This window comes from Schistocerca gregaria, chromosome 2, assembly GCF_023897955.1.
Source record: "Schistocerca gregaria isolate iqSchGreg1 chromosome 2, iqSchGreg1.2, whole genome shotgun sequence".
Classification (NCBI taxonomy): Eukaryota; Metazoa; Arthropoda; class Insecta; order Orthoptera; family Acrididae; genus Schistocerca; species Schistocerca gregaria.
The window spans coordinates 26,268,251-26,295,943 of NC_064921.1; the positions used below are offsets into that span (position 1 = coordinate 26,268,251).

The 27,693-nt window shown below is 41.7% G+C and overlaps 1 protein-coding gene across 1 annotated transcript; it reads left to right on the forward strand.

The window, feature by feature from the left end:
• LOC126336254 (farnesol dehydrogenase-like) lies at positions 1-27,693 on the forward strand. Its single transcript, XM_049999749.1, has 6 exons — positions 1-162; positions 13,733-13,895; positions 20,474-20,603; positions 26,508-26,637; positions 27,195-27,341; positions 27,548-27,693. Exons 1-6 carry the CDS (start codon positions 31-33, stop codon positions 27,587-27,589), a joined length of 744 nt encoding a protein of 247 aa, XP_049855706.1. The 5' UTR covers positions 1-30; the 3' UTR covers positions 27,590-27,693.

A 27,693-nucleotide genomic window follows, 5' to 3' on the forward strand; every position in this document is an offset into this window, starting at 1 on the left:
AGCCGCCGAACACAGAAGCGAATCGTAGTCATGGAGAGATACGCAGGCCGTGTAGCACTGGTTACTGGCGCCAGTGCCGGAATAGGAGCGGCCATTACACAGGCGTTGCTCAAGAAGGGGCTCACCGTCGTGGGGCTCGCGAGGAGAGTGGACAGAGTTAAGGTGGGCCTAAACTCGCGTTCTTTTAGGCCTGTCTACTGCAATCGCTGTTTCATACGTAATATGTCAGTCATTTTATTTTCTTGCAACTATAATGAAATCTGACTTGGGTCAGGTATGTTCGATTTATTTGAAATATCTTCAGTGGTCACTGTAATAGTTGTGGTTGTCATTACAAATAATGTTAACGAGATCGTATACAGCTGCGATATTGAAATTGTTTTTTTCCTGCCTTGTTTCTGTGGTTCCTTGTATAAACAGTCGTGTGATTTTTTAGCGTACTCTTTTCTTGTTTTTGTACATACTCGTCCACCCCGTGTTCAATGTTTTGATCTCGTGAAATGCCATTATTTGTTTTGGTTTTCTGTGGCCGTGGCAACGTCTGAATTTATTGTGTTTTTAGGTACCTAACTGTCTGTGTGTTCTTACGCGCAGAGATATTTTAGGACACTTGGATGCAATCAAAACACAGTACACGAGGTGAATATGAATCTATAAAAATATGCAAACGCGAAAATACTGTGTGTCAGTGCAGCGTCAAGAAAGTCAAACACTTGTGTGTAGAAGAATGCACCGAAACATTACGCGAGAGATTAGAACTACCGATGTTCTCGTTTCACCGGTTTATACAGCCTCCTTAACCCTAACTTACTAACCCTTCGTAAAATTTAAAGTTGCAGTAATGTATAGAACAGAACATTTTGTACTTAGTATGGTATGTAACATACCATTGTAGATCTAACTCTAATGAACTAAAGCATAACCTTTAAATACAGTATGAGGTCTTTCGAATAAAATGTGGAGTGGTACGTGGTTCAGTAGCAATGTAATCATGTAATCATCCCTCCACCCACCCTCACCCACAATCACCTTTTTACTGTTCTAGTGTTAACACCGAAGCGAACGCAAGTGAATGCGCAAGAATGAACGATAATCCGCCCAGATATAAACGCTATGTGTGCGTGAGCAAACTGCGTTCGGTTGAGTTTTGTTGGCAGTCCCCTGCTTTCGCTCCTGTTTCCCTTATTTCCGTCGTTTAGCGAACCATCAAAGGAAGTTACTGCCCTCTTTGTTTCAGTGCTAGCAGTACAAAAACCTCTTGTGCTATTTTGTCCTTTTTTACGTAAGTTAAAATGAGAGATGGAGTAGCCCAAGAGAATGTAATCGTGCTGCTGGAATGGAAGAGATGCGTATCACAGTTGCGAAAACAAATCTGACTGACAGAAAATAACGAAGGTCCCAATGGGAGATGTGAGAAAGACAATAAATTCAACAGATACTTGCACCAGTCAGACACAGAATGAATAAGCATAACAGTTGTATTTATTTTTATTAAAAAATAAAAACACAGTAAATTTCCTTGAAAGTAAATAAGTGCTAATATGTATCTATTATTCCGATTAAAATTAAAGATACACGAACGACCTAATCATTTTCGTGGCGTACGTTCTTAGTAGCTGTAATAATACGACTGATGTGTCACAGTTACCTTAGAGACTTTTGTTCATAAAAACAGGTGTTTTACCTGGGATCTCACCATCTACCCTATAAGAAAATACGTAGCAGATTTTATAAAGTAGCCTATGTGATAGGTCGTATGTGTATCTCACATTTCATTAATCTCAGTTAATTGATATATTTCTTATAACTATTGAGATGTGAAAGTCACTAACATGTTTCCGATTGCTAATAACCAGAATACAAATACTAAACTTTCTTCCGGTTATGCTGGTCGTCGGTGATCAGTGTTCTAATTTTAAATTTTCTGCTCAGTTGTAATGGGAAGCCAGTGAAAAGCATCAAGTAAGAAGTTTTGAACTAATGCTACCGAAATGTGAAGCTGCGATTCAGTGTTTACTACCTCCACGCATTTCATTTTTAGGTACAAATTCAGTCACCTAAATTTTTCTTTTCGTACTCCATTTTATTTACTCATTTTACTAAGGTTTGAAGCTTCTCTTTCCGTTCTTCCGTGTTTGCGATTTAAAAGCTGGATTGTTTTGGAAATCAGCGTTATGCAAGCACAATTAGTTTATTTTTATATTTACCCAGACATGTTTCGTCACCAATGTGTCATCTTCTGAGGGTCACATTTTTACATCTGTAAAGTACAATGTCACATTTGTAATAACTTAACTGCTGTAGGCCTAAGAAATACAATATTTGCAATATGCTTCGTTTGGTTTAGACACTCGCTTTAAAATTACATCACTAACTATACTGTATTATTATACATAGATTTTAGTGCTCGTTCTCGTCGTTTTTTTGACAGCATGTCATTTGCAAACTAACTGTGAAGAAAATTATTGCGTATTTGTGGAGAGCTGTTTCGGGGGTAGAGGTTATGTACGTTTCTGTACTTACATTTTTCGTCCTCTTTTGAGTCCCTGATTGGTGTCTCAATCAACTACGATTTAGTACATTGTTTTCAATCAGTTTTTTACAGATTTGCGCTCACTACTTCACCTCACATGTACTTACACAAAATGTGGCGAAATGCGATCTGAGCAGACACTTCTGACAACACACTCAGTGAGAGGTGTTACGTTATTGTCATTGCTTAATTGTTCATCGTTGGTCTTGTGTTTGTTATGACACTGATTTCGGAAGTATGTGTGTGAGTGAGTGTGTGTGTGTGTGTGTGAGAGAGAGAGAGAGAGAGAGAGGGAGAGAGAGAGAGAGAGAGAGAGAGAGAGCGAGAGAGAAAGAGAGAGAGATGGAAAGAGGGGGTAGGGAGGTAACCAAGACAACAGAAGTCCTTTTTTTATTGTTATGTTGTTTGTGGGGAGTCACCTTTGTATAGTTCATTGAGTGTTCAAAAACGTGTTTCGTTGTACAGTGTTGCGTTTTCATTAAGGACTCTATTTCCCTGTATTATTGCTTTTTGTATGTGGTAGTTCTCCTCTATTGTGAGTTTGTGATAGAGACTGTTGGCCTAAGTAAACCGACTGGCATTAACTGCACGTTAATTGATATATTACAGCTTTGGAGAATTTGTCTGCAGCGGTGTTCTTAGATCTTAGATTCTTCTGTATTGTGTTATTTGTGTGGAATGGTATCTGTAGCCCTTGTTTGTTCAGTATGTTTCCCACCCTGTGGACGGATTCGTTTCTGTATGTTAGTATGTGCCATGTGGTACTCTTTGTAGGGTGTTCCTGGTATCCTGTGTTTATTTTAAATCGCAAATACGGAGGAACGAAAAGAGGAGCTTCAAACGTTAATAAAATGAGTGTTTCAAAGCCAAGTCAAGCATTCCCCACAAAGCTCTATAACAAATTCAAGAATGCAACAGCACAACTTCATAAAACTATTCTCAATATAAGGTTTAACATAATCTGTCTAAGTAATAACATAACCCATTGTTTTGGGAACGTCAATGTAAATAGCAAGTCACCTGCAGCACAAGTAGCCAACAGAAAAGTAATTGGGTTAGAAGAAGAAATTCATTTCCTATATAAAAAAAAAAAAAAAAAAAATAACAGCAGCTTAATCTTCAGCTAACCAAAACTGAATTAGCAAATCTCTTAGAAACACCAGCCTATTTGAATGACATAACTGTTGTGGCTGGCAGGAGAGACAACCGTATGGTTCAAGGAGGCCGAAATGCACGCGTTTTGGCTCACGCAGGCTGGCGTGAGGTCTGGAACATGACAAGGGAATTAGAATTAAGAAAAACGGACGTAGCTGGTGGAATACTTAACTTTAATCCATTCATGAATAACGTCGCTCTTTATGGTACATGATTCACAATATCAATATTACGAATACTGGCGCCTTGCTAGGTCGTAGCAAATAACGTAGCTGAAGGCTATGCTAACTATCGTCTCGAAAATGAGAGCGTAGAAGTCAGTGAACCATCGCTAACAAAGTCGGCTGTACAACTGGGGCGAGTGCTTGGAAGTCTCTCTACACCTGCCGTGTGGCGGCGCTCGGTCTGCAATCACTGATGGTGGCGACACGCGGGTCCGACGTATACTACCGGACCGCGGCCGATTTAAAGGCTATCACCTAGCAAGTGTGGTGTCTGCTGGTGACACCACAATAAGTCAACATATAAGGTCTTACACAGAAACACTAACGAACAAAAAGAAAGAAACACAAAACAAAAAACTGAATCACCTCATGAGATCTGCCATAACACTAGTTAAAGAAGATACAGTAGGGACCGAACATCAGTTCCATGACAGACTAGTCAATTTAACTGACAGAATTAAGAAAACAAGAAAGAGAATTACCTGAAAAGAGGCCCAAACACAACATAAGCACAAACCGGTCACACAAAATCAAACAAAACCTGATCACAGGAACAGAATACATAATAATGCAAGAAGAAAAGTTGGAGAACCTAATCGTCAGTGCCATCTTAACACAAGAACTTGTAGAAGAAGAGGTAAAACACATAATAAAAGATAATAGAATCCACATCATCTTAAAAACAAAAATGGTTCAAATGGCTCTGAGCACTATGGGACTCAACTGCTGTGGTCATTAGTCCCCTAAAACTAAGAACTACTTAAACCTATCTAACCTAAGGACATCACACACATCCATGCCCGAGGCAGGATTCGAACCTGCGACCGAAGAGGTACGACCAAACTTTCAGGTAACATGACTCACACACAAATAAAGAAACGATGTTATGTGGACATGTGTCCGGAAACGCTTAATTTCCATGTTAGAGCTCATTTTAGTTTCGTCAGTATGTACTGTACTTCCTCGATTCACCGCCAGTTGGCCCAATTGATGGAAGGTACTCCAGTTCCTCTACAGTACTAGCATCAAGCACATGAGTACGTAGCATTAACAGGTTAATGTTCATCACAAACGTGGTTTTGCAGTCAGGGCAATGTTTACAAATGCGGAGTTGGCAGATGCCCATTTGATGTATTGATTAGCACGGGGCAATAGCCGTGGCGCGGTACGTTTGTATCGATACAGATTTCCAGAACGAAGGTGTCCCGACAGGAAGACGTTCGAAGCAATTGATCGGAGTCTTAGGGAGCACGGAACATTCCAGCCTATGACTCGCGACTGGGGATGACCTAGAATGACGAGGACACCTGCAATGGACGAGGTAATTCTTCGTGCAGTTGACGATAACCCTAATGTCAGCGTCAGACAAGTTGCTGCAGTACAAGGTAACATTGACCACGTCACTGTATGGAGAGTGCTACGGGAGAACCAGTTGTTTCCGTACGATGTACAGCGTGTGCCGGCATTATCAGCAGTTGATTGGCCTCAACGGGTACACTTCTGCGAATGGTTCATCCAACACTGTGTCAATCCTCATTTAAGTGCAAGTGTTCTCTTTACGGATGAGGCTTCATTCCAAAGTGATGAAATTGTAAATTTTCACAATCAACATGTGTGGGCTGACGAGAATCCGCACGCAATTGTGCAATCACGTCATCAACACAGATTTTCTGTGAACGTTTGGACAGGCATTGTTAATGATGTCTTGATTGGACCCCATGTTCTTCCACCTACGCTCAATGGAGCACGTTATCATGATTTCATAGGGATACTCTACCTGTGCTGCTAGAAAATGTGCCTTTACAAGTACGACACAACATGTGGTTCATGCACGATGGAGCTCCTGCACATTTCAGTCGAAGTGTTCGCACGCTTCTCAAGAACAGATTGGTTGACCTTTGGATTGGTAGAGGGGGACCTATTCCATGGCCTCCACGCTCTCCTGACCTCAACTCTCTTGAGTTTCATTAATGGGGGCATTTGAAAGCTCTTGTCTACGCAACCCCGTTACCAAATGTAGAGACTCTTCGTGCTCGTATTGTGGACGGCTGTGATACAATACGCCATTCTCCAGGGCTGCATCAGCGCATCAGGGATTCCATGCGACGGAGGGTGGATGCATGTATCCTCGCTAACGGAGGCCATTTTTAACATTTCCTGTAACAAAGTGTTTGAAGTCGTGCTGGTACGTTCTGTTGCCATGTATTTCCATTTCATGATTAATGTGATTTGAAGAGAAGTAATAAAATGAGCTCTAACATGGAAAGTAAGCGTTTCCGGACACTTGTCCACATAACATATTTTCTTTATATATATATTTTGTGGTCTTCAGTCCTGTGACTGGTTTGATGCAGCTCTTAAACAAAAACTCTAAAAACATAATGCAATCATCACCAGAGCAGACAAAGTTAATACAATTGTATTGATGAATGAAGCAGAGTACATAAAGAAAACAGAGGAATTTATAGAAGGAAACAACATCATCAAGTTAATCAATGATCCTACTAGCAGGTGCCAAAGAAACATACAAAAACTCTTAATAACCCTCAGAGTCGCCATCATGGAAACCTGAGCCAAAAACATGACACAAAAGAATCCCAAAGCTCCCAATAGTTTATCAAACATACATAAAAATAACTGTCCAATATGTAATGTAATACATTTCAAAAATATCATCTTGCCACCTAGCCTACATACCACTTACATACAGTACTACAGAAACTATACACTTTCACAAGTAACAGAAACCTAAAAAATACCAGTGAAGTGGTAGAGAAGACAAAATATATAAACATACCATCAATAGCAACACAGGTATCTTTTGACATCACAGCCATGTACACAAATGTGCCAGTAGAAGAAGCAATCAACACTGTAAAAAAAAAAAAAAAAAAAAAAAAAAAAAAAAAAAAAAAAAAAACAGTTGCATTATCAAGGGGACATAATGAGTAACACACATATGAACTAGAAGCCACCCTAAAGATTATGTCAGAAGAGAACTAGTTCATTTTCAAGAATGAGTTCTATTAGCAAGAAGATGGCCTACCAATGGGCTCAGTCTTCAGTGGGCTACTTGCAAACATATTTCTAAACCACATTGAAAACTATACATTCAATGAAATCATACATTCAAAACAGTACAAGATTATATACTGGAACCGATATTTACTTGTAGGTGACATCATTTGCTTGATTGATGAAACAGATACCCAAATAAAACAGTTACAGAGTGACATAAGTACAGTTCACTTAAAAATAAAATTCACCATTGAGACAGAAATGGAAATGAAGCTTAATTTCTTAGACATTACTATACGCAGAATCAAGAACAAACATAATTTTGGAATTTTCAGGAAACCTATACCCGCAAGTACAACCATTCACATCAACTCCACCCACCCCCAAGCACACAAACACTCAGGTTTCAGATAGATGCTGTACAGGCTCAACAGAACTCCACTGGACAAACTCAACTACACAAAGGCACTATATACAATACACCAAACAGCCAGAGAGAATGGGTACAACACGCAAATGATAAACAAACTGAACAACAAAATTAAAAAACACATTAAAAGAGAACAAACCATCAGCAAATCACCAGCCACAACAGTGAACCACGAACACAAGCTCCAGACAACACAGGATACCAGGAACACCCTACAAAGAGTGCCACATGGCACATACTAACATACAGTATCAAAAACGTCAACAGGGTGAGAAACACACTGAAGAAACAAGGGCTACTAATATAATTCCGCACAAATAACATAGCACAGAAGAATCCAAGATCTAAGAACACCTCTGCCGACAAATTCTGCAAAGCTGGAATGTATCAGTTAACCTGCAGTTCATGCCAGTCAGTCTCTTTAAGTCAAACATGCAGAAATTTCCAAATGAAGTACTCCAAACACCTCAGAGCCGTAAGAAGTGATAGTACAAATTCCACATTTGCAGACCATCTAATACAAGAAAACCACAACCCAAAAAACATGGGGACTGGTATTAACATTCTCAGAGAAAGCAACAGTCTCGATCAAAAAATCACAATGGAGGAGAACTACCAGATACAAATAGCAACAATACAGGGAAAGATAGTCCTGAACGAAAATACAACACTGTGGGACAAAACACTGTTTGGAACACTCAATGAAAGGTGACTCCCCCCCCCCCACACAAAAAAACCATACGAATAAAAAAGGACTTCTGTTTTATTGGTTACCTCCCTACCTCTCTTTCCATTTCTCTCTCTCTCACACACACACACCCACACACACCCACACACACACACACACACACACACACACACACACACACACACACACACACACACACACACATTTCCGAAATTAGTGCCATAACAAACACAAAACCAACGATGAGCAAGTGACCAATAACAATAACATAACACCTCTCACTGAGTGTGTTGTCAGAAGTGTGTGCTCAGATCACATTTTGTGAAAGTGCATGTGGGGTGAAGTAGTGAGCGGAAATTTGTGAAAAACTGAGTGAAAACAATTCACTGAATAGCAGTTGATTGAGACAGCAACCAGGGACACGGAACAGGACGAAAAATGTAAGTGCAGAAACGGACATAATCTCAAACCTCGAAACAGCTCTCCACAAATACGCAATAATTTTCTTCATGGCTAATTTGCAGATGACATGCTTTAAAAAAAATCGACGAAGCTGCAAAGTTGGCCGCAGGGCATGGTGAGAATGAGTATGTGAATATGATTTGACTTAGCGACGAAGCTCACTTTCCTTTGGGTAGATTCGTCAATAAGCAAAACCGGCGCATTTGGGGGACTGTGAATCCGCGTTTCACGATAGAGAAGGCTCTTCACCTCAGCAGGTGACTGTGTGGTGTGCTGTGTACAGTCACGGGATAATCGGCGCGATATTCCTTGATGGCGCAGAGATTGCCGAACGCTACATAAAGGTTTTGGTAGATAATTTCATCCCCATTATGCAAAGTGAGCCTTAATTTCACAAGATGTGGTTAATGCAAGACGGAGCTCGTCCCCATTGAAGCGGGAGAGTTTTTGTTGTCCTGGAGGAGTACTGCGGGAACGGATTCTGGCTCTGGTTTGTCCAGGGACCACAGACATGGGCCTCGACGGGCCGCTATATTCTCCAGATCGGAGCACACGCGACTGCTTTCCGTGAGGCTATACTAAAGACAAGGTGTACAGCAATAACCTCAAAACCATTACTGAGCTGAATACAACCATTCAGTAGGTCATCGACAGTATGGATATTCCGACATTTCAGCGGGTCATGAACAATTTCGTTATTCGTGTGCGCCACATTATCGTCAGCGGTGGCACGCATATCGAATATGTCATAACTTAAATCCGAATAAATGTGGTGACGTTCACACGTTGAATAAAGTTTTTGTACGCCGTAGATTGTAACTAAGCTACTTTTTTTATATCGTTCAGTAATTGTCACCATCTATGTGAGTGGCCCAAAGAGATTTTGAGTAATGGAACCAAGTACTTTGTGTTGGACAGCAAGAGTCCGTCGGAGGCAAAGGTATCGTCAGTGGCGCCCCAGGTAACTGTGATAGGACCGCTCATGATCTCTCTTCACATGTCCGATCTGAAGCATAAAATAAACAGCGATCTGTGACTACTGATGACGCTGCAGTGATCGGGAATGTTTCGTAGGTTAGTCTTTGGGTGAGAGTAAATGTGAAAATTATGAGTAACTGCAGCTGAGTTGGTAAAACACGTGTCCAAAAAAAAAAATAATGGTTCAAATTTCTCTGAGCACTGTGGGACTCAACTGCTGACGTCATAAGTCCCCTAGAACTTAGAACTACGTAAATTTAACACATCCATGCCCGAGGCAGGATTCGAACCATGACCGTAGCGACACGTGTTCAAATAAAATATTAGTCGTAAATTTCTTGACACAGTTCCGTGGATTAAATATTCAATCGTAGCGTTGTAAGGCGACATGAGATTGAAAGAAAACGTAAAGTAATATTTAGCAGCGACGAATGGTCTACTTTGATTTGTTTGGAGAACTCTAGGAAACTCAAGCTTACTATAAAAGAGACCGTGTACTGGTAAATGTGCAATCGATCCGTGAGTACTGCTAGTCTTTTGGATTCCCATTGTCGAATTAAAGGAAGGACTTCTTTGGTCTTTACAGTTAGACATATCGACCCGTTCTGACCTCAGTTCCCTCTTTTAACTGGCTGTCCTTTGCCCCTCTTTCTTTTGTGTTTGTATTGTAAGGCAACTTTGGAATCCTTGTCCTTCCATTCGTTCAAAATATTTTTGAGGTTTTGTTTATGTTCTTCTGTTTCGTTATTTACTGAAAAAATGTTAACTTATCATTTAGTGTTTTCATTAGGAGTCCCGTTAAACTTACTGCAGTCTTCGATTGCTCGTAAAAATTTTATTTCAGCCACCTGACACGGCTAGTATATTTTCTCTTCGTAGCCCGGGACTAGCAGCCATACAATAGAACAGGTAGAGCTATCGTCTCGTAGAATTTAGTGTTTATGTCTCTATTTTTCAATGTTCTGCTCAGTTTATGACGCATGCTCTGACAACTCTGTAATTTAACATCTACATTCTTATCTTCGTTAACGGTAATAGAGCAACCCAGGTAACTGAAGTGGTGAACTTGTTCCAAAATTTGATTTTCAGTTACAATTTTGTTTAGTAATGGGTACTCCTATTGAATGTCATTGTCTCAGTTTCATTTACTGCCGTATTAAAATTAAGCTCCTTTGCATTAAGTGTAAAAGATGGATTTATAATTGTAGTTGGTCTTCAGAATTTGCTAGTAGTACAATGTCATCATCATATAATAGTATGTTAATGTTTTTATTCTCGTCCCTATTGATCCTTTCAGGACGCTGTTCCTTTCCATTTTCGGATGAGATTGTCTGTATAAGTATTAAAATAGCAGGCGGTGAAGTATACCATTGTCTCACGTCTTGGTTTATTATTATCTTTTATCCGATGGAATTTGGTCCATCAAGAGTAATTTCATCTATACTCATTCTTGATGCGTTTTATTGAGTGATTTGGGTAGGCATATTTTTGCCATAATTTCCTACAGGGTCTACGTTCACACATTTTTTTTTCATAATTCTTTTCTTTCGCTTTTTATTTGTCACACAATAAATATATAATTTATTACGAAATAATTTTTATTCAGCTGTACTATATATTAGTAATGCATGACTGATTGATCCCGACCGGGACTGGAAGCCGGATTTCTCTCCTATTGCGAGCGGAAACTTTGACCACCTCAGCTGTCAATACATGCTCCCAGCACCAACCGAAACCTTCATATGTAACACTGTGCACATCCCTAATGCTCGCTTCAACAACACTGTTTCTCCCTCTTGCGGCAATCACATAATCTGTAAGCATTTTGGAATATGGGGGGTGTGGCATATGGGGGTTTGGAGCCGTGAGGGAAGCATGCATGGATAGTCTAAGTGGTCAAGGCCACCACTCGCGATAAGCCGAAAATCCGGGTTCGAGTCGGGCACAAATAGTCGTGCATCATGAAGAAAATAGTACAGCTGACGTCAAAATCATTTCGCAGTTTGCGAATCAATTTTGTAATTTTTAATACTAGCTGTGGATCGGCAGCAGAGTCAATTCCATCAGACATGCAACCAGATAAAACACAGACATTGTAATTAAAGTATATTGTCACTGCATGACCTTTCTTTCTCAAGGTGTAACTCTTTATTACACGTATGTGTTTTCTTATTTAATACATCTGAATATATTTTGTAGATACAACTTGACATTTTAATAAGTCTAAAATATGGAGTTTTGTTGCGATCGTCTACTTTAGAGAGTGGCAGTTTTGCTCTAAGCCACTCTTTTTGAATTTTACTTTGTAGCCAACATACATTGATCACATTTAAATTTCTAAGCTTCTAGAATAATCCACTATGCCCAATCAGCTTTTATATTAATCACTCCAGGCTCTTTGCATTTCTTTGGTTTTGCTGTTTTAATTATTGTTCCATTTATTATAAAGTTATTAAATATGTCATAATATGAAATGTATGTTTGTAGTGACTACTTGCGTTCCGATTGTACCACAGCTTCTTCTAATGTTTTGGCCATTGTTCGTGACTTAGTACACTTGTACTTCAGTATCTTAATTTTTGAAAGCCAAGTCTTGTCTGTTATATAGTTTGTAATTGGTAACAAATCTCTACTTCTAACTTATCGGCCGCTCAGGGTAGCCGTGTGGTGTAGGGCGTCTTGCACGGGCCGCACGGCTCTCCCCGTCGGAGTGTGTGTTTTGTCCTTAGGGCAAGTTAGTTGAAGTTAGACTAAGTAGCGCGTAAACCTAAGGACTGATGACCTCGGCAGTTTGGTCACGTAGTCCTTATAACAAATTTCCAGTTTCTAATTCATCTCAGCGAGCCATTTTTCTTAGTGACTTTGTTTATTTGCTCGTCAGTCTGCAGTTTCCTCTTGCTTGGTCATGGAGAGATTGCAGCAAACACTAGTACGCTCTTCGTTCTCCTTTAATTATTTCTTCAATTTCTTCATTCCTTTTTTGCATTGCGGTTTTTATCGCTTTCCTAGTGTTTCACCTGTTGCTTAACTTATACAGTATTTGTTTGCCTTCCTAAATTAATATTGTTTTGTGTAAGTGAATTTGCTAAATAATACAGTCTTTATTGGTAGAGTTCTGAAGGATTATTTAATAATATTACTTTAAAATTGAAAGATTTGACTTTGTCTTAGAGCAATGAGTGCATGAGTCTCTTCCACCTGTTTGCTAGTGGTGTTTTGGTCATAATCAAAACATGGGCGCTAAAAATATCAAACTCTGCGAAAATTTTAGATGTCCTTAACTAAGGAAGCAGACATCTTTTTCACTAAAATGTAATATATAACTGATCTAACTCCTGTGTTAGTCAACGTGCATTTATCAATATCCTCATTCCGGAAGGTTACTTTGAGGTTGTTGTGAGTACAGGAAACTTTATTTTCATTTACAGTATATTCGGAATATCTTCCCACCACATGTTTAATAGGGCTATTAAGTACTGTGACATTTCAGTTTTCACGTATATAAATCATTCTGGAAACATCTCCTAGGCTGTGGCTAAATCATGTCTCCACAATACCCTTTCTTTCTTAGGTTCTGCAAGGTTCGCCGGAGAGCTTCTGTAAAGTTTGGAAGGTAGGAGACGAGGTACTGGCAGATGCAAGGCTGTGAGGACGGGGTGTGAGTCGTGCTTGGATAGCTCAGTTGATAGAGCACTTGCCCACGAAAGGCAAAGGTCCCGAGTTCGAGTCTCGGTCCGGCACACAGTTTTAATCTGCCAGGAAGTTTCAAGTTTGTTTCATTTATTCATGTTACAGAAGCTAGAGCTTTTCGAAATGATCTCCTGAGTTCTGTAATCGTTCTTCAGAAAAGTAAACTTCATGACAGTTAGGTGCCCTCGTTCTAGCAGTCATTAATCTCCTACTGTGAAAGGCGTAAGATGTAATTCTTTTCTTCTGCTTTCAACCTAATGGCTACGCCAGCCTGCTCAGTCGTGCGACCTATCTGCACACTCGAAGTTGATACTTGACTTGTTGGCGGATGGAAGCGATTTCAAAGTGTTTCCCATTTACGCTCGCTTCCATCAGCCACTGCGCTGGGTGTCAGCTTGGACTATGCAAATAGTACGTGCGTATACGTAGTGACTTTTCAGGTACACGAGCCTGAACTCCGTCACTACCAGTGTTATTGCCACAGTTTTCACTTCATAAATCCAAAATGAGTACTTTGTGGCTCGCTCCTCATCACGCAACGCCTGCCTCCACAGGCCCTGGAGCTGAAGGATGCTCCGGGCAAGCTGCACGCCCTGCAGGGCGACGTGGCCGACGAGCAGAGCATCCTGGCAGCCTTCAAGTGGATCAGGGACAACCTCTCAGGCGTCGACGTCCTCATCAACAACGCCGGGATACTCGTAGAAAGCGAGCTGACGTGTAAGTAAAAAGTCTGCCGAATGCAGCCAATTGCTATGCTGCTCTGAGTCTTCAGCTCCTCATTCCACCACCAAGTAATATGAATTCAATAGTATGAAGGCCATTACTGCAACGTCCTTAAAAACATTTTACGGCCTGCGAAGATAGAGAGGACACAGTTTGTTATTCTTGAATGGAGAGGAACTTCACGTGTGGCCCAGGAAATTGTGCTCCTGATGTTACACGTTTGAGTCCTACAAGACAGTATTATTAGCTTCCCCGTGTTTGGAGGGTACCGTGTATTTAATTAATGACAGCTCGCTTCCGCTTATGATATCCGCTCCCTGTAAAATAGTTCACAGTAAGAGTGTGTTCCAAAAAGGTGAGCGTTTTGATGAGCTATCTTTCGGGATCTTTTGATAACAGAGGTACGGGAGTAAAGTGTTGTATATAGCCCTTGGCTTAGCGACTATCTGTATTACCTATCGGAAGAATGGACATACTTTATGTAGTCTACAGTACATGATCAAAATTCAGACATTGCACAATTCTTCTAACCCAGGAAAATTGAGCTAATCGGCTGGTTGATTTTAATTAGAGGTGTCTGTGGTAATCTTTAGGTGGCTAAACACACAATTCGTTGATGGGTGGTTCCTGAGAAAACCCCGGTCAACCCTGATTTTTGGGTACGAGAAGTACCAATTGTGGGAACGGTCATTTCCATAATTCTTGTTCATGGCAAATCTTCGAAATTTTTACCAAAGTTTTTTAAGATGATATTCTCAGGGAATCTGGAAACATTTTTTGATACCTTTATCTGTTACTGCCGCGCGGGGTTAACTGAGCGGTCTAGGGCGCTGCAGTCATGGATTGTGCGGCTAGTCCCGGTGGAGGTTCGAGTCCTCCCTCTGGCATGGGTGTGTTCGTCCTTAGGATAATTTAGGTTAAGTAGTGTGTAAACTTATGGACTGATGACCTTAGCAGTTAAGCCGCATAATATTTCACATGTATACTTCTGATACTGAGATCCAGAACTTCAAAGTTACTGCACATTTGTAATAAAATTAAGATGATATTCTCAGGGAATCTGGAAACATTTTTTGATACCTTTATCTGTTACTGCCGCGCGGGGTTAACTGAGCGGTCTAGGGCGCTGCAGTCATGGATTGTGCGGCTAGTCCCGGTGGAGGTTCGAGTCCTCCCTCTGGCATGGGTGTGTTCGTCCTTAGGATAATTTAGGTTAAGTAGTGTGTAAACTTATGGACTGATGACCTTAGCAGTTAAGCCGCATAATATTTCACATGTATACTTCTGATACTGAGATCCAGAACTTCAAAGTTACTGCACATTTGTAATAAAATTTACACGTAATACCCGGCTTCAGGCGCAGTGTACTTTCAACTGACTTAGTGGACACGTAACAATGGTTCTAGGGTCATCGCAAGGGTTTCTCAGGTCGCCACACTAAGTTCAACGTCAGCTTTTTTCCCAGTAAAATTTGATGACACGCTGTCTCTGCATAATGGACTGTCACACGGACATAGAGGTCCCCACACTTGTACTTCAGTGACAAACAGGGGATAAAAAGGGTATAACATACCAGAAGGAAGGTTAATATGACTGCCAAAAATCCTGTAAAACTGGAAAGATTGCAAATTTGTTAAAATATATCTGATACACTTTTACTTTTTTAAGATGTGAATCGTAAGCCGGGTGTTTTCGATAAATTGCGATCTTTGACCAAAGCATCCAGAACATGTAAAGTAAACTATTTTGTATGACCTTAGATTATTGGTCGTTACTTATTGTTTGTGTGTCAAGTATATAAATACGTCGAGTATAAAATATATATTTTCTAAATTTCAATGTGCTATACAATTCGTTTTCTTATAAGCAGTACACACGCTGAAGCAGGGAAAAGAAAGGAACCAGCGGGAAGATAATCCTTTCGGAGCACAGACAAGGCGAAAGTATTCATCCTTAAGACTCTAATAGAAAATAGGGGAACCAGCTGCCTCACCTCAATCCTCATTCGAACTCACACACCAAAAGTTTTGGTATGCGAACATATACGCTCTCTTTTGTGCTGAAAGAGGGTAGCAGAGAGACAGTGGTGGTGGAAAAGACAGGAGGCAGTACCAGTGCGAAAGAGGGAGAGGAGAGAGTGATGATGGGAGAGAGAAAGTGGCAGTGAATGAGAGAGAGAGAGAGTCATGGATGGAGATAGCAGTGGTGGGAGTAAAGGAGGCAGCAGGCATCGGAAACGAATAATATAAATGAGTGGTAACGATCATCTGCATCCGTATGTGTAGGTAAGGGGCGTGTCCATTTTCGACCGAAATTTTAATGGTTCTTCACTTGTCTGTCATTCTTTTAAGGAGCAATATACTCGCCTTTCTTGTGCTCCGATAGGAAATTTTTTCGGAAGTCCGAGACCACTTTCGGCTTTCACATACAAGCCATTTTCAAGTGGGTCTGAAAATGCCATTCTGTACAAATCTTAATCACGAACGTAACTTCCTCATAATGTGTCACTGCAAAGTAAAAAATCTCGATGAAACTTGCACCATACATAGAAAGAACTGCTACACTACAGTCCAGAAGGTAAATGAATGATAAGCGCAGTGAGACGAGCAGAAAGGCTATCTTGGTTCGAAATGAATCATTACACTGAAGTCTCCGCGATTCATGATGGTCCATATGAAATTACTAATGACAAGGCACGGTTCTTCGTAGGGTGTGTGATAACTGCGGACGGCAATGCATACGGGGCAACTTGCTGCCATCTTGGCCATAAGGTTGGTAAGGATTTCTTGTGGTAGGTTATTCAGTTCGGCCACCAGCGCGGTTGACAAGTGCTTGATGGCCATTGGTGCATATGGACGTACCATAATACGTCTGGCCGACGCATCCCATACGTACGAATGGTAAGTGATTTATTTCACCCACCTGAGGGCATCAGTGAGATGCTGAAAAACCTGAACTGGCTGATTCTTGTAGATAGACGCCAACCATCCCGCGAAAGCCGGCATACAGAATTTATTAAAAAGAATAACTTTTATCGAATGTGGAATCTTTCGTTCCCATAGGGACCGCAGAGATGAGATCAGACTAACTTCAGCGTTCACACATGCATTAAAAATTAATCTCCTGACGCCCTGTATGCGAATGGAGTGGGAAGAAACCCTAATATTTGACACAATGAAAGCAGAATCTGCCATGCATTTCACATTGATTTCCATAGTATATAAGGTCTTACAAACATAACGAGCGAGTAGCGGACAATGAATTAAGGAAAAAGCCTAATAAAGACACACTGTCGGTATGGAAACCAATAGTTGTTCGATATAACGAACGAGTATACACAGCTGTACTCACGTGAATGTTACAACACTGGCAACACTATATATCAATAATGGTACGTCTATTTTGAAACAATGCAACAGACGCGTAAATTGCAGATTCAAAAAATAGCCTCATGTGAATTTATCATTGTGGGTTCTAGGTACTGTGATTGCAGATTCCTAAGTACTAGTAAACAGTGTTTCGTTAACAAGTGTATTGGTCGTGGCTCGACAATACCACCCCCACGTCTCCCAACTGTGTGTGTGTGTGTGTGTGTGTGTGTGTGTGTGTGTGTGTGTGTGTGTGCGTGTATGTAAAAGCGTTTGTGTATTCCAGCCCTGTTGACAGTGTCGGTTAACTCTAGGAACACGTTGTGGATGGTTGTCAGTGCATTTGGAATGTGTACGGGCATCGATGAGGTGAAGTGCTGAGACCTCCCTTCATATCAACGGTGGCCGTGTGAAAAATATCTTGCAATGTGTTTGTCCTTAAGAGCACGTCTGCAGTCAGGATCTTCGGGGATTCTGTTACAAGGTGTTCCTGTATTCTATCTTAATACATAGTATCGGAGAAACGGTTTAAGGAAAATGTTTATTAGGATTATTTGCTTGTTTAATTCTCCTCCATAATAGCAAAAATTCTGAACACCTAGATCGCTCGCCAGTTTTTGGAACCTTTCCTTCGTGAATGGTGAAATCTGCCGATGAACTTTCCACGACACCTGCCGGCCTCAATAAAAGGTTCCTGGACGTTCGATCAGAACGTAATTTTGTTTCATGAACCGATGGTTCTGTAACTTGAATGTTAACGAACTCCTAGTGTGTAAAAGAACATGCTAGAAACGTTTGCTCTCTAATGAAAGTTTGCATTAATAGCTAGGTCGGGAACCCACTTCATTGTCTGTGGTGCCGTCATTCAGGGACCCTATATTGGCCTGTCCAGTATGTCACTCTTGGGACCTGTGAGCTTTTAGACCAACATGATAGTGCTTGATGTGGTCAGTTTCCGCAGCTCGTGGTCTGCTGATCAGCATTACTGCATCTAGATCAGCCGGTCTGGATTTTCTCTGCTTTGGGACAACGTAATGTGTCCTCGTCATAATATAATTCATGTCCAAGTTGCTTACACTATGTACATCATCCATATGCTTAGTACCACCTTGTATGTCCCCATCACATATACATTCTCTGATTCTTCTCTGGTCCTGTGAAATGCAATGTGATTCCATTTATGGCAGTGTTAGATTAAAGTTCGTACTGCTTTTGGTCTGTTCTCTATCCCTCTCTGGGCGTGCGTGTGTGTTTGTGTGAGTTTTCTTTTCGTTAAGTGCCTGATTTCATCATTTAATTCAAGTTGCAGTTGCCGTCTTCTGACGTCACCTATTAGTCCACCGAATACTTCCTTACATGTTAAGCAGTTGTTTTGTGAGATTTATACGGTCTGTTGGTTAGTTATTGCTATCATTATTACTCACGCAATTCATTAGTGGCAGTATTAAAATATAAAATTCGGAGTTTGCAATTGCTTTTAGTGATAGTTATTATATAGTGGTAGTATTAAAATATAAAATTCGGAGTCTGCAATTGCTTTTAGTGACAGTTATTATTTCATGTCGTTTTCACCTTTGTCTTTCGTTCATTTTCTGTTTGTAAGTGAGCATTGTGTTATTAAAGTTCGATTAATGTGTATTTTTATTGTCATATTATGGTAATATTTTAATTTTACATGTAATGTATGCACAAAATACTAGTTGTAGCACAAGTTTTTCACAATTTAAAAAGACCTCATTTTGAGTCTTGGAGGTGAACAAACCATGATTTGCTGGCTACATTCTAAATTGGAGCACTCTTCCGTAGTGCAATATTCGTCTCCTTAGCAGGCCAGGCCACTTCACGGCAGCGAGGCACTGTGTCTCCAGTCTCTATTCGTATTGCAACGAAAATTGTGGTGAGCGTTGATTATAGCTCCAGCATAGTACGATGGACAAGAGTTCGTATTTCAGATTGATGATACGTTTCAATGTCTTATTTTCATCAGTGCATCTTCGGGTCTTTGCGATTACGTCGTTCTTTTTTCAAATACAGTTACTATCGTCGTATAGCCCTTTTACGATATATTTCACAGAGTCAGATACGAGATTATTTAGTAACCATACCCCAGTGAGTAATTCAGCAATAGACAGTCTTACGTTTGCAAATCTCATTGGAAAGTATGTCATTGTAACATTCATGTCTTGATTGGTTTGAACGCTTTGTAGTTACAAATATCTTTCGTAATAAATCGTAGAGCTCTTTTTAAATTAGAGGCTATCATTAGATACATTTAAACATTTCAAATGATAAATATTGAGGGAACTACTCACCTCAAGTTTCACTGATAGTGTCAAAATAATTTATGGCGTTAGTAAATTCATTGTGTACTGCCCTGAGCATCAAGGTTGTTCCTGTTTGATGACTAACTCAGATCCATTTCAATTCGCTGAAAAACATGCAGTTTTGCACAGTGTACTCCTTCATAAAAGAGTGACTCTTATTTAATCCAGTGAGTGTGTATCCACTTTGTTTACAAGTATTCGGTTGTGTATATGGATATTTATGACCAGTTACATGAACCCAAGACAGAGGATTTACGTACGATCTTAAACACGTATGTACCAAAAAAATGATACACCCAAGTACGGTACTCGATATGCGTGAGTTGACTCCATTTGTGACTCAGTGACATTTTGCTGATACGATACTCCTTTTTGTGTTTCGTGAACGGGACAATTTTGAATTTCCCTGGGCCAATTTCAAATCATATCGGGGTCTACCTAAATACTTCTGCAACTTCATTGCAGAAAAGTGCATAAATTCCAAAAAGTCTGCTTTTATTATTATTATTGTTGTTGTTGTTATGTTTGAGGTCATTAGCATAGAACGTGAGCAGTAAGGGTCTCAACATACATACGTGGGACATACCTGCAGTTCCTCCTGAATCTGCTGACGGCTTTAAATCCACGATAGCATGCTGTACCCTCACTACCACAAAAGTCTCAGTCCAATTACAAATTTCTTTTGATATCCTATATGATGCTACTTTCGTTAATAATGGTTGGTTTAGTGCTGAGTCAAATCGCAGGAGGAGCACCTGCAGTTTACTGGCAAGGAAAAGCTTTACCGTTATTTGGGGTGACGTGGCAGTCTCGTTGAATGAGTCGTGTACTTTGTCGTGGTGCCGGCGCCTGCTGACTGATGTACGTGTGTTGTGGACAGCCGCCCCCACGGAGGCCTGGAGGCGGCAGCTGGACGTCAACGTGCTGGGTCTGAGCATCTGCACCAGGGAGGCCGTGCAGGACATGCTGAGGAGGGGCGTCGACGACGGCTTCATCATCCACATCAGCAGGTGGGGTCTCTGACAGCGCGTCGCCACTTTACAGGGACGTAGCGGACTGCACGTACCAATTAACTATTACGTTTTTTTTTAATGGACACTATGTAGCGTACGTATTAAAGTAAGTCTTACTGAGACGTAGCTTCGAAGCAGATAATACATTCCACGCTGCATCCTATTAAGTGTTTGTTTAGGAAGGAAGCATGAACACAGAAACCAGTTTTTACCGGTCACCTCGTTTTAGGAATGCAATGTGAAAACTGTTCATTTTATATGCTGTTAAAGTTCAAGTTATCTTAAAGAAAATTAATATTATTGGTGCGTTGTCAGTGAAATAGGCGTCCGCAAGTGCCATCTCGTGAATAAAATTTACAGGACAGAATTAATAAGAGCGGAGAATTAAGATGATGGTTTTAATGGTTCAGCATTTTCGCTTAGCCTTCCCCCACTTCACTAGAAGGCACAGAACGTTAGTGAAACTGTCAGGAAAGTCCTACGTGTGAATGTTGTTCGATTCCCGCGGTACATCCGCAACTTCTTTGGTCTTTGTGAGCCATGAGAGACCCATTCCACACTCTCGTTTTCCCGTAGCTTCTTGTTGGCAACACCAAGTGAGCTCACCTCTCCTGATTGAACCACACTGCTGTTGCTGCATCACTGCTGCCAACTCCCCACCTCCTGTAGTAATGGTGGGTCCGCCTCTCGTGGCAACTGATGTTCAGTTCCTGACTGCATATGGGTATGCAGATACTTTCGATCAAGTACGGTAGTTTCTGCATTTCCCAGCTTGCTCACCATCTCGAGTGCTCCGTCCTCTCTGACACATACTCGAGCGACCATTTCTGATATGCTATCCACTTGCTGGCTCCTAACCCAGCTATGTGCACAGCCAAATGGCAGCTTACTGACTAGAAGGTTCAGTCCTCCCTGGCAACCTCCCCAGTTATGACGACCAGTTAGAATATTTTATAGACATTATCCTTGCCACTCAAAACGTTCCATTCCCGCGCTTTCTCTTTACCACGCGTATTCCGGTCCCTTGGTGGACTGAGGCGTGATGATACGAAATTCTTGAGCAGAAACGTGCTCTCCGCGTTTTTATCCATCATCCTACGAGAGCAAACAGTATTCGTTAAAAGCAGTTGCATGTCCAGTGTCGTTGCATTCTTTGGGACAACAAATAAGCTAGCTGTATTTCGTTCACTAGTTCTCTTAACAGTTCTACTCTCTCTTCCGTTGTGTGACCCAACCACCAATGCCTCCCTGGAACCAAGATCCATTCCCCGATTCCCAGCCTGACAGAAGCAGCCGATGTCATCATAAAGCTCCAACAACTTCTGCCGCCATTTTGCGGAGATTTCGAACTACTCCTACTGTCACCCAGCCTTCCTCCATCGGGATCGAGTGGAGGCGGCTCGTGCGATATCTTTCCTGTCTCAGACTTGTGGGTGCTACCATGTATCCTTCAGTATGAGGCTGCTAGATCATGCTCACTCTTGATCCAGATCCTCCACCCCATGGCCAGACGATGTTCACATTCAGATGTTGCAGCACCTTCTTCTTGCGGGCAAGCACTTCCAGCTTGATACCACGCCATTTGGGCAGGGGGGCTCGTTTCCAGACGCTGGCGTGAAGGCACTGTCATATCCATACTTAATCCCGGTAAGGACAAATACCTTCTTACTAGCTGCCGCCCCATTTCTGTCACAAGCTATGTTTGCAGTATGATCGAACATCTGATTCATGATTGACTGGTATGGTGGCTCAAGCTTTCCAATTTACTAACCACTGCACAGTGTCAATTTCTTCGTCCACCTACGTCATGAATGGTGGCCGTGTTTTTCGATTTGGAGAAAGTCTACGGCACCTGCTGGAGGACTGGTATCCTCTTTACTCTATACACGTGGGGCTTCTGTGGCCGCCTGCCCCGTTTCCTTCCAGAATATTTAAAAGACCAAGCTTTCAAGGTACGTGTGGGTTCTGACTTGGTGAAGAGCATTATCCAGGAAAAATGTGTCCCTCAGCGTTCCGTCCTAAGCATGGTCCTCTTCGCCATCACAATTAACCCTGTCTCCAGCTGTGAATCTCTGTCTCCCTTTTTTTCGAATGATTTTGGGATCTGTTGCAGTTCTTCACGGACCTGGCTCATTGAGCGGCGTCTTAAGCGATGTCTCGATCGTCTTTACTCATGGATCATCGACACTGGCTTTCGTTTTTCCAGTGACAAAACCGTTTGTATGAGTTAGTGGTGGAGCAATAGGTTTCTTCCACTGTCCTTACATCTTGGGCCCTTTGTTGAACCTACCATATTACTGGGGCTCATGCTCAGCAGGAAACGTTCTTAGTCCTTCCACGTGTCTTACCTGACAGCCCACAGTACGAGGCCCCTCAACGTCCTTCGTGTCCTGAGTGGTACTTCCTGGGGAGCAGATCGAACCACCCTCCTCCATTTGTACCAATCCCTTGTCCGTTCGAAAGTAGACGATGGGTGTTCCGTTTATGCATCTTCACGTGCTTCCTTTTACGTCCTCTGAATACCATACACCACTGTGGCACCTGTTTGGCAACTGGCGCCTTTTACACTAGCGCAGTTGAGGGTCTGCATTCATAATCTGCTGAACTACCGCTGTCCTACTCCAGTGACTTTCTCCTTCAGTAGATATGCATGAAATTCGTCTGTCATGAATGGACTCCATCCTATGCCTTCTTCTTCGATGATTCCTTTGATCGCCAGTATGGGGCACATTTATCTTCCCTGTTGCCTCCTGGGGCTCGCTTTCATCTCTTGCTCCGACAGCTTAACTTCATGCTACCTTTAACTTTCCTAGCGGGTGGAAACCCGTCTCCACTTTGACATCATGCGGTGACCCGTGGTTAATTTGGACTTCATTCGCTTCTTTACGACACTACTCCAGCCACACTGTTTCGTCTTCAGTTTCATGACCTTTGAATGAACTTCATGATAGTTCCTATGTGTACACTGATTGCTCTCGGACTGTTGGTGGTGTTGGGCGTGCCTTCGTCATTGCCACCGATGGTTTCAGCTCCCAGTAAAAAACTCAGTATTTACAGCAGAACTCTTCGACCTGTATCAGGCCACGCAATACATCCAGCGATACAGGCTTTTCAATTGCGTCATCCGCTCCAACTCTCTCAGTGCCCTTCAAAGAGTCTGTGTGCTGTACACCGTGCATACCTTAGTGCAACGGGTCCAGGAATGCTGTCACTTGCTCGCTCTTGTTGGAGCCATTGATTTTTATGTGGCTTCCTAGTCACATAGGTTTGACAGGTAACGAGTACGCTTCTGCCAAGGTTGCACTCCTCGTACCTCAGCCAGCTTGTGTTGCCGTCTGTCAGCAGGTGGTGTCGCCAACTGTCCTCCCTTGATGGGGACAAGTTGTTGGTTGTTAAGCCTCTCCGCCCTCTCTCGCCATGATATCATTTAGATTTTTAGGTTGCTATCGGGTACTGCCTTCCTTGCCATCGCCATTTGGTGCTCCCCCACGACCTTGTACTCACTGTGCTCAACCTTTGAAGGTCCGTCATTTCCTGGTGGAACGACCTTTTTTAACCGCTTTCGTTCTCGTTTGTGTTTGCCACATGAGTTGTCGGCCGTTTTAGCAAAGGACGCGCGGCTGTCGACCTCGTTTTACTTTTTATCCGCGGTAACAGTATGGCGAAGGCCATTTAATTTTTTACTCGTGACCGTTTCTCTATGGAGTATTTTATTGACCTTTCTCGAAGACCCTGTTTTCACACTACTGCTACACCACGAAGATGACGTGCTACAGATGCGAAATTTAACCGAGGGGAAGAAGATGCCGTGATATGCACCTACAACGTGCTGACTTGAGGGAAGTTTCCAACCGATTTCCCATACACAAACAGCAATTGACCGGCGTTGCCTGGTGAAACGTTATTGTGATGCCTTGTGTAAGGAGGAGAAATGCGTACCATCACGTTTCCGACTTTGATAAAGGTCGGATTGTAGCCTATCGTGATTGTGGTTTACCTTATTGCGACATTGCTGCTCGCTTTGGTCGAGATCCAATGACTGTTAGCAGAATATGGAATCGGTGGGTTCAGCAGGGTATACGGAACGCCGTGCTGGATCCCAACGGCCTCGTATCACTAGCAGTCGAGATTACAGGCATCTTATCCGCTATGGCTGTAAGGGATCGTGCAGCCACGACTCGATCCCTGAGTCCACAGAATGGGACGTTTGCAGCAGCATTGACTATCAGCTCGGAGACCATGGCTGCGGTTACCCTTGACGCTGCATCACAGACAGGAGCGCCTGCGATGGTGTATTCAAGGACGAACCTGGGTGCACGAATGGCAAAACGTCATGTTTTCGGATGAATCCAGGTTCTGTTTACAGCATCATGGTGTTTGGGGACATCGCGGTCAATGCACATTGGAAGCGTGTATTCGTCATCGCCGTGCTGGCGTATGACCTGGCGTTATGGTATGGGGTACCATTGGTTACACGTTTCGGTCACCTCTTGTTCGCATTGACGGCACTTTGAACAGTGGACGTTACATTTCAGATGTGTTAGACCCGTGGCTCAACCCTTCATTCGAGCCCTGTGAAACCCTACATTTCAGCAGGATAATGCACGACCGCATGTTGCAGGTCCTGTACGGGCCTTTCATCTGCTGCCCTGGCAAGTACATTCTCCAATTGAAATCGTCTGGTCAATGGTGGCCGAGCAACTGGCTCGTCACAATACGCCAGCCACTACTCTTGATGAACTGTGGTATCGTGTTGAAGCTGAATGGGCAGCTCTACCTGTACACGCCATCGAAGCTCTGTTTGGCTCAATGCCCAGGCGTATCAAGATCGTTATTACGGCCAGAGGTGGTTGTTCTGGGTACTGATTTCTCAGAATTTATGCACCCAAATTGCGTGAAAATGTAATGACATGTCACTTCTAGTATAATAATTTGTCCAATGAATGCACTTTTATCATCGGCTTTTCTTTTTGGCGTAGCAATTTTAATGGCCAGTAATGTAGTCTTCTCTTCTGTCTGGTCTGGAGGTGTGTCCGTCAGAAAAAGGAAATTTGTAAGACAGGATGTCATTAGCTGGTATATATATTATGACTTTGGAACACTATTAAGGTAAATACATTGTTTGTTCTCCATCAAAATCTTTCTTTTGCTAACTATGCCTATCAGTAGTTAGTGCCTCCATTAGTTAGAATCTTTTATTTAGCTGGCAGTATTCGGGCCCGCTGTATTGCAGTAGTTTGAGAAACGAAGATTTTTGTGAGGTAAGTGATTCATGTAAGGTATAGGTTATTGTTAGTCATGGCCATTCTTTTGTAGGGATTATTGAAAGAGAGACTGCGTTGTGCTAAAAAAATATTATGTGTCAGTTTATTGTTGACCAGAATAAGTAAAGAGAGAAATGTCTGAGTACGTTCAGTTTTGCTCAGCTGTTTGAAAATCAAATAACGTAAGAGGTTTACCAGCACATTCATTTTTAATTTTTCTAAGGGGATCCTTCAACACGCTTCTAAGTTATCGCTATGTAATATGAGATTACACTTCCCTAGATATGTTTCATGTCATTTTAATAGAAAAAACACAGTTGAAGACACAGTCGTGAGTTTCTGAGTATTTCTAGCGCATAATGTGTCTAATGTAATGTCGAAAGACGTAAGCATTTTTTTTTTACTTATTATGCTTCTTCATTACCCTACTATGTTCTGTATGCTTTGTACTTAGAATAGATTGCAATATCAGCTTTTATGGAACTTACGTGAGCACGTTATGAAGCTATGTTTTGTACATTCTCTGTTCATTGCTCAGTGAATTAAGCAGGCTTATCGATATATGTCTACATTGCTTTTTGTGCCATGTGAGGTATGTCTTGGACCATAACACTAGGTATTTCTTTTTTCCGTTCAGCATTGGGGGCCACCTTCCGCCGATTGCCAGTGATGGAGCTATGTATAGTGCCAGCAAGCACGCGGTGGGGGTACTCCTTGAAGGACTGAGGAAGGACCTGGTCGCCAGAAAGAGCAAAATTCGCGTCGGGGTGAGTGGAGATGCTTCATAGTAATTGGGATTAAGGATTTCTTGTAAGTCAACCGATTCTTTTGGGCTTTAGTCTTCTTTTTGAAATGTCCATAAATAATTACTGCACCGTTCTGCTACTGACAGATTGAACAGGATACAATCAGTTTTTTCTCTAATTATTTACGTTTTCTGTTAAGTTCCCTGTAATTATATGAATGCTACAATAATGTTATGATGGAGAGCTCATAAAGTTTTGTCTGTTTACCTATCGGGGCAGTTTATTATTCCCGTAGTTTCAATAAAACAGCTTTAGGACTCAGATTGCAAAGGCGGGAGACAGTTTTACTGAAGTGCTGCTATACGCCTTACAAGGCCTTCTACCCGTACTTGTAAATCACGCAATACAAATAGCACCTATCGGTCGAAAAAGAACTGAAATTGGCTGCTGGATGGCGCAATTAAACGTCAGTCACAAAGTTATTTTAATCGAAGTACTTGTTTGTACATTGCTGCACCTTTCCTGATAAGTTGAGGAAACCCACAATGAAATAATTATGAATGCTTCTCTTTCCACAGTCTGTTTCTCCTGGGCTTGTGAGGACTGAAATCCTTGACGGAAAAGAAAAGTGGTCTTCAGAAATATTCGACAAATTTAACTGTCTGGAATCGGAAGACATCGCAGAAGCTGTTGTTTACATGCTGTCACAACATCCGCGTGTGCAGGTAGGCTCTCTGCTGTCTTGTCATTCCTACTGCCTGACCCTCAAAATCTCCTTATCACGTAAATAAAGCTAATACTTAACTGGAAAAATTTGCGAGTTAGGTAGAGGAGTGATTGTTGAGAAAGTCACTAAAAACAGTTAGAAAGAAAAAGATGTTATGCGCCTGCAATTTACTAGTCGCTCATCAGATAAAATCTTATGTTTCAGGTGCACGACATCATTATTCGTCCCACTTGCGACGCCTTCTGAACAATAAATTACCATGAACAATTGTATTATCATTTCATGAACTACAAACGGTACCAACCTGTTTGTATTTTGTAAAACTTGTGTAATACAGATGTTACTAAGAA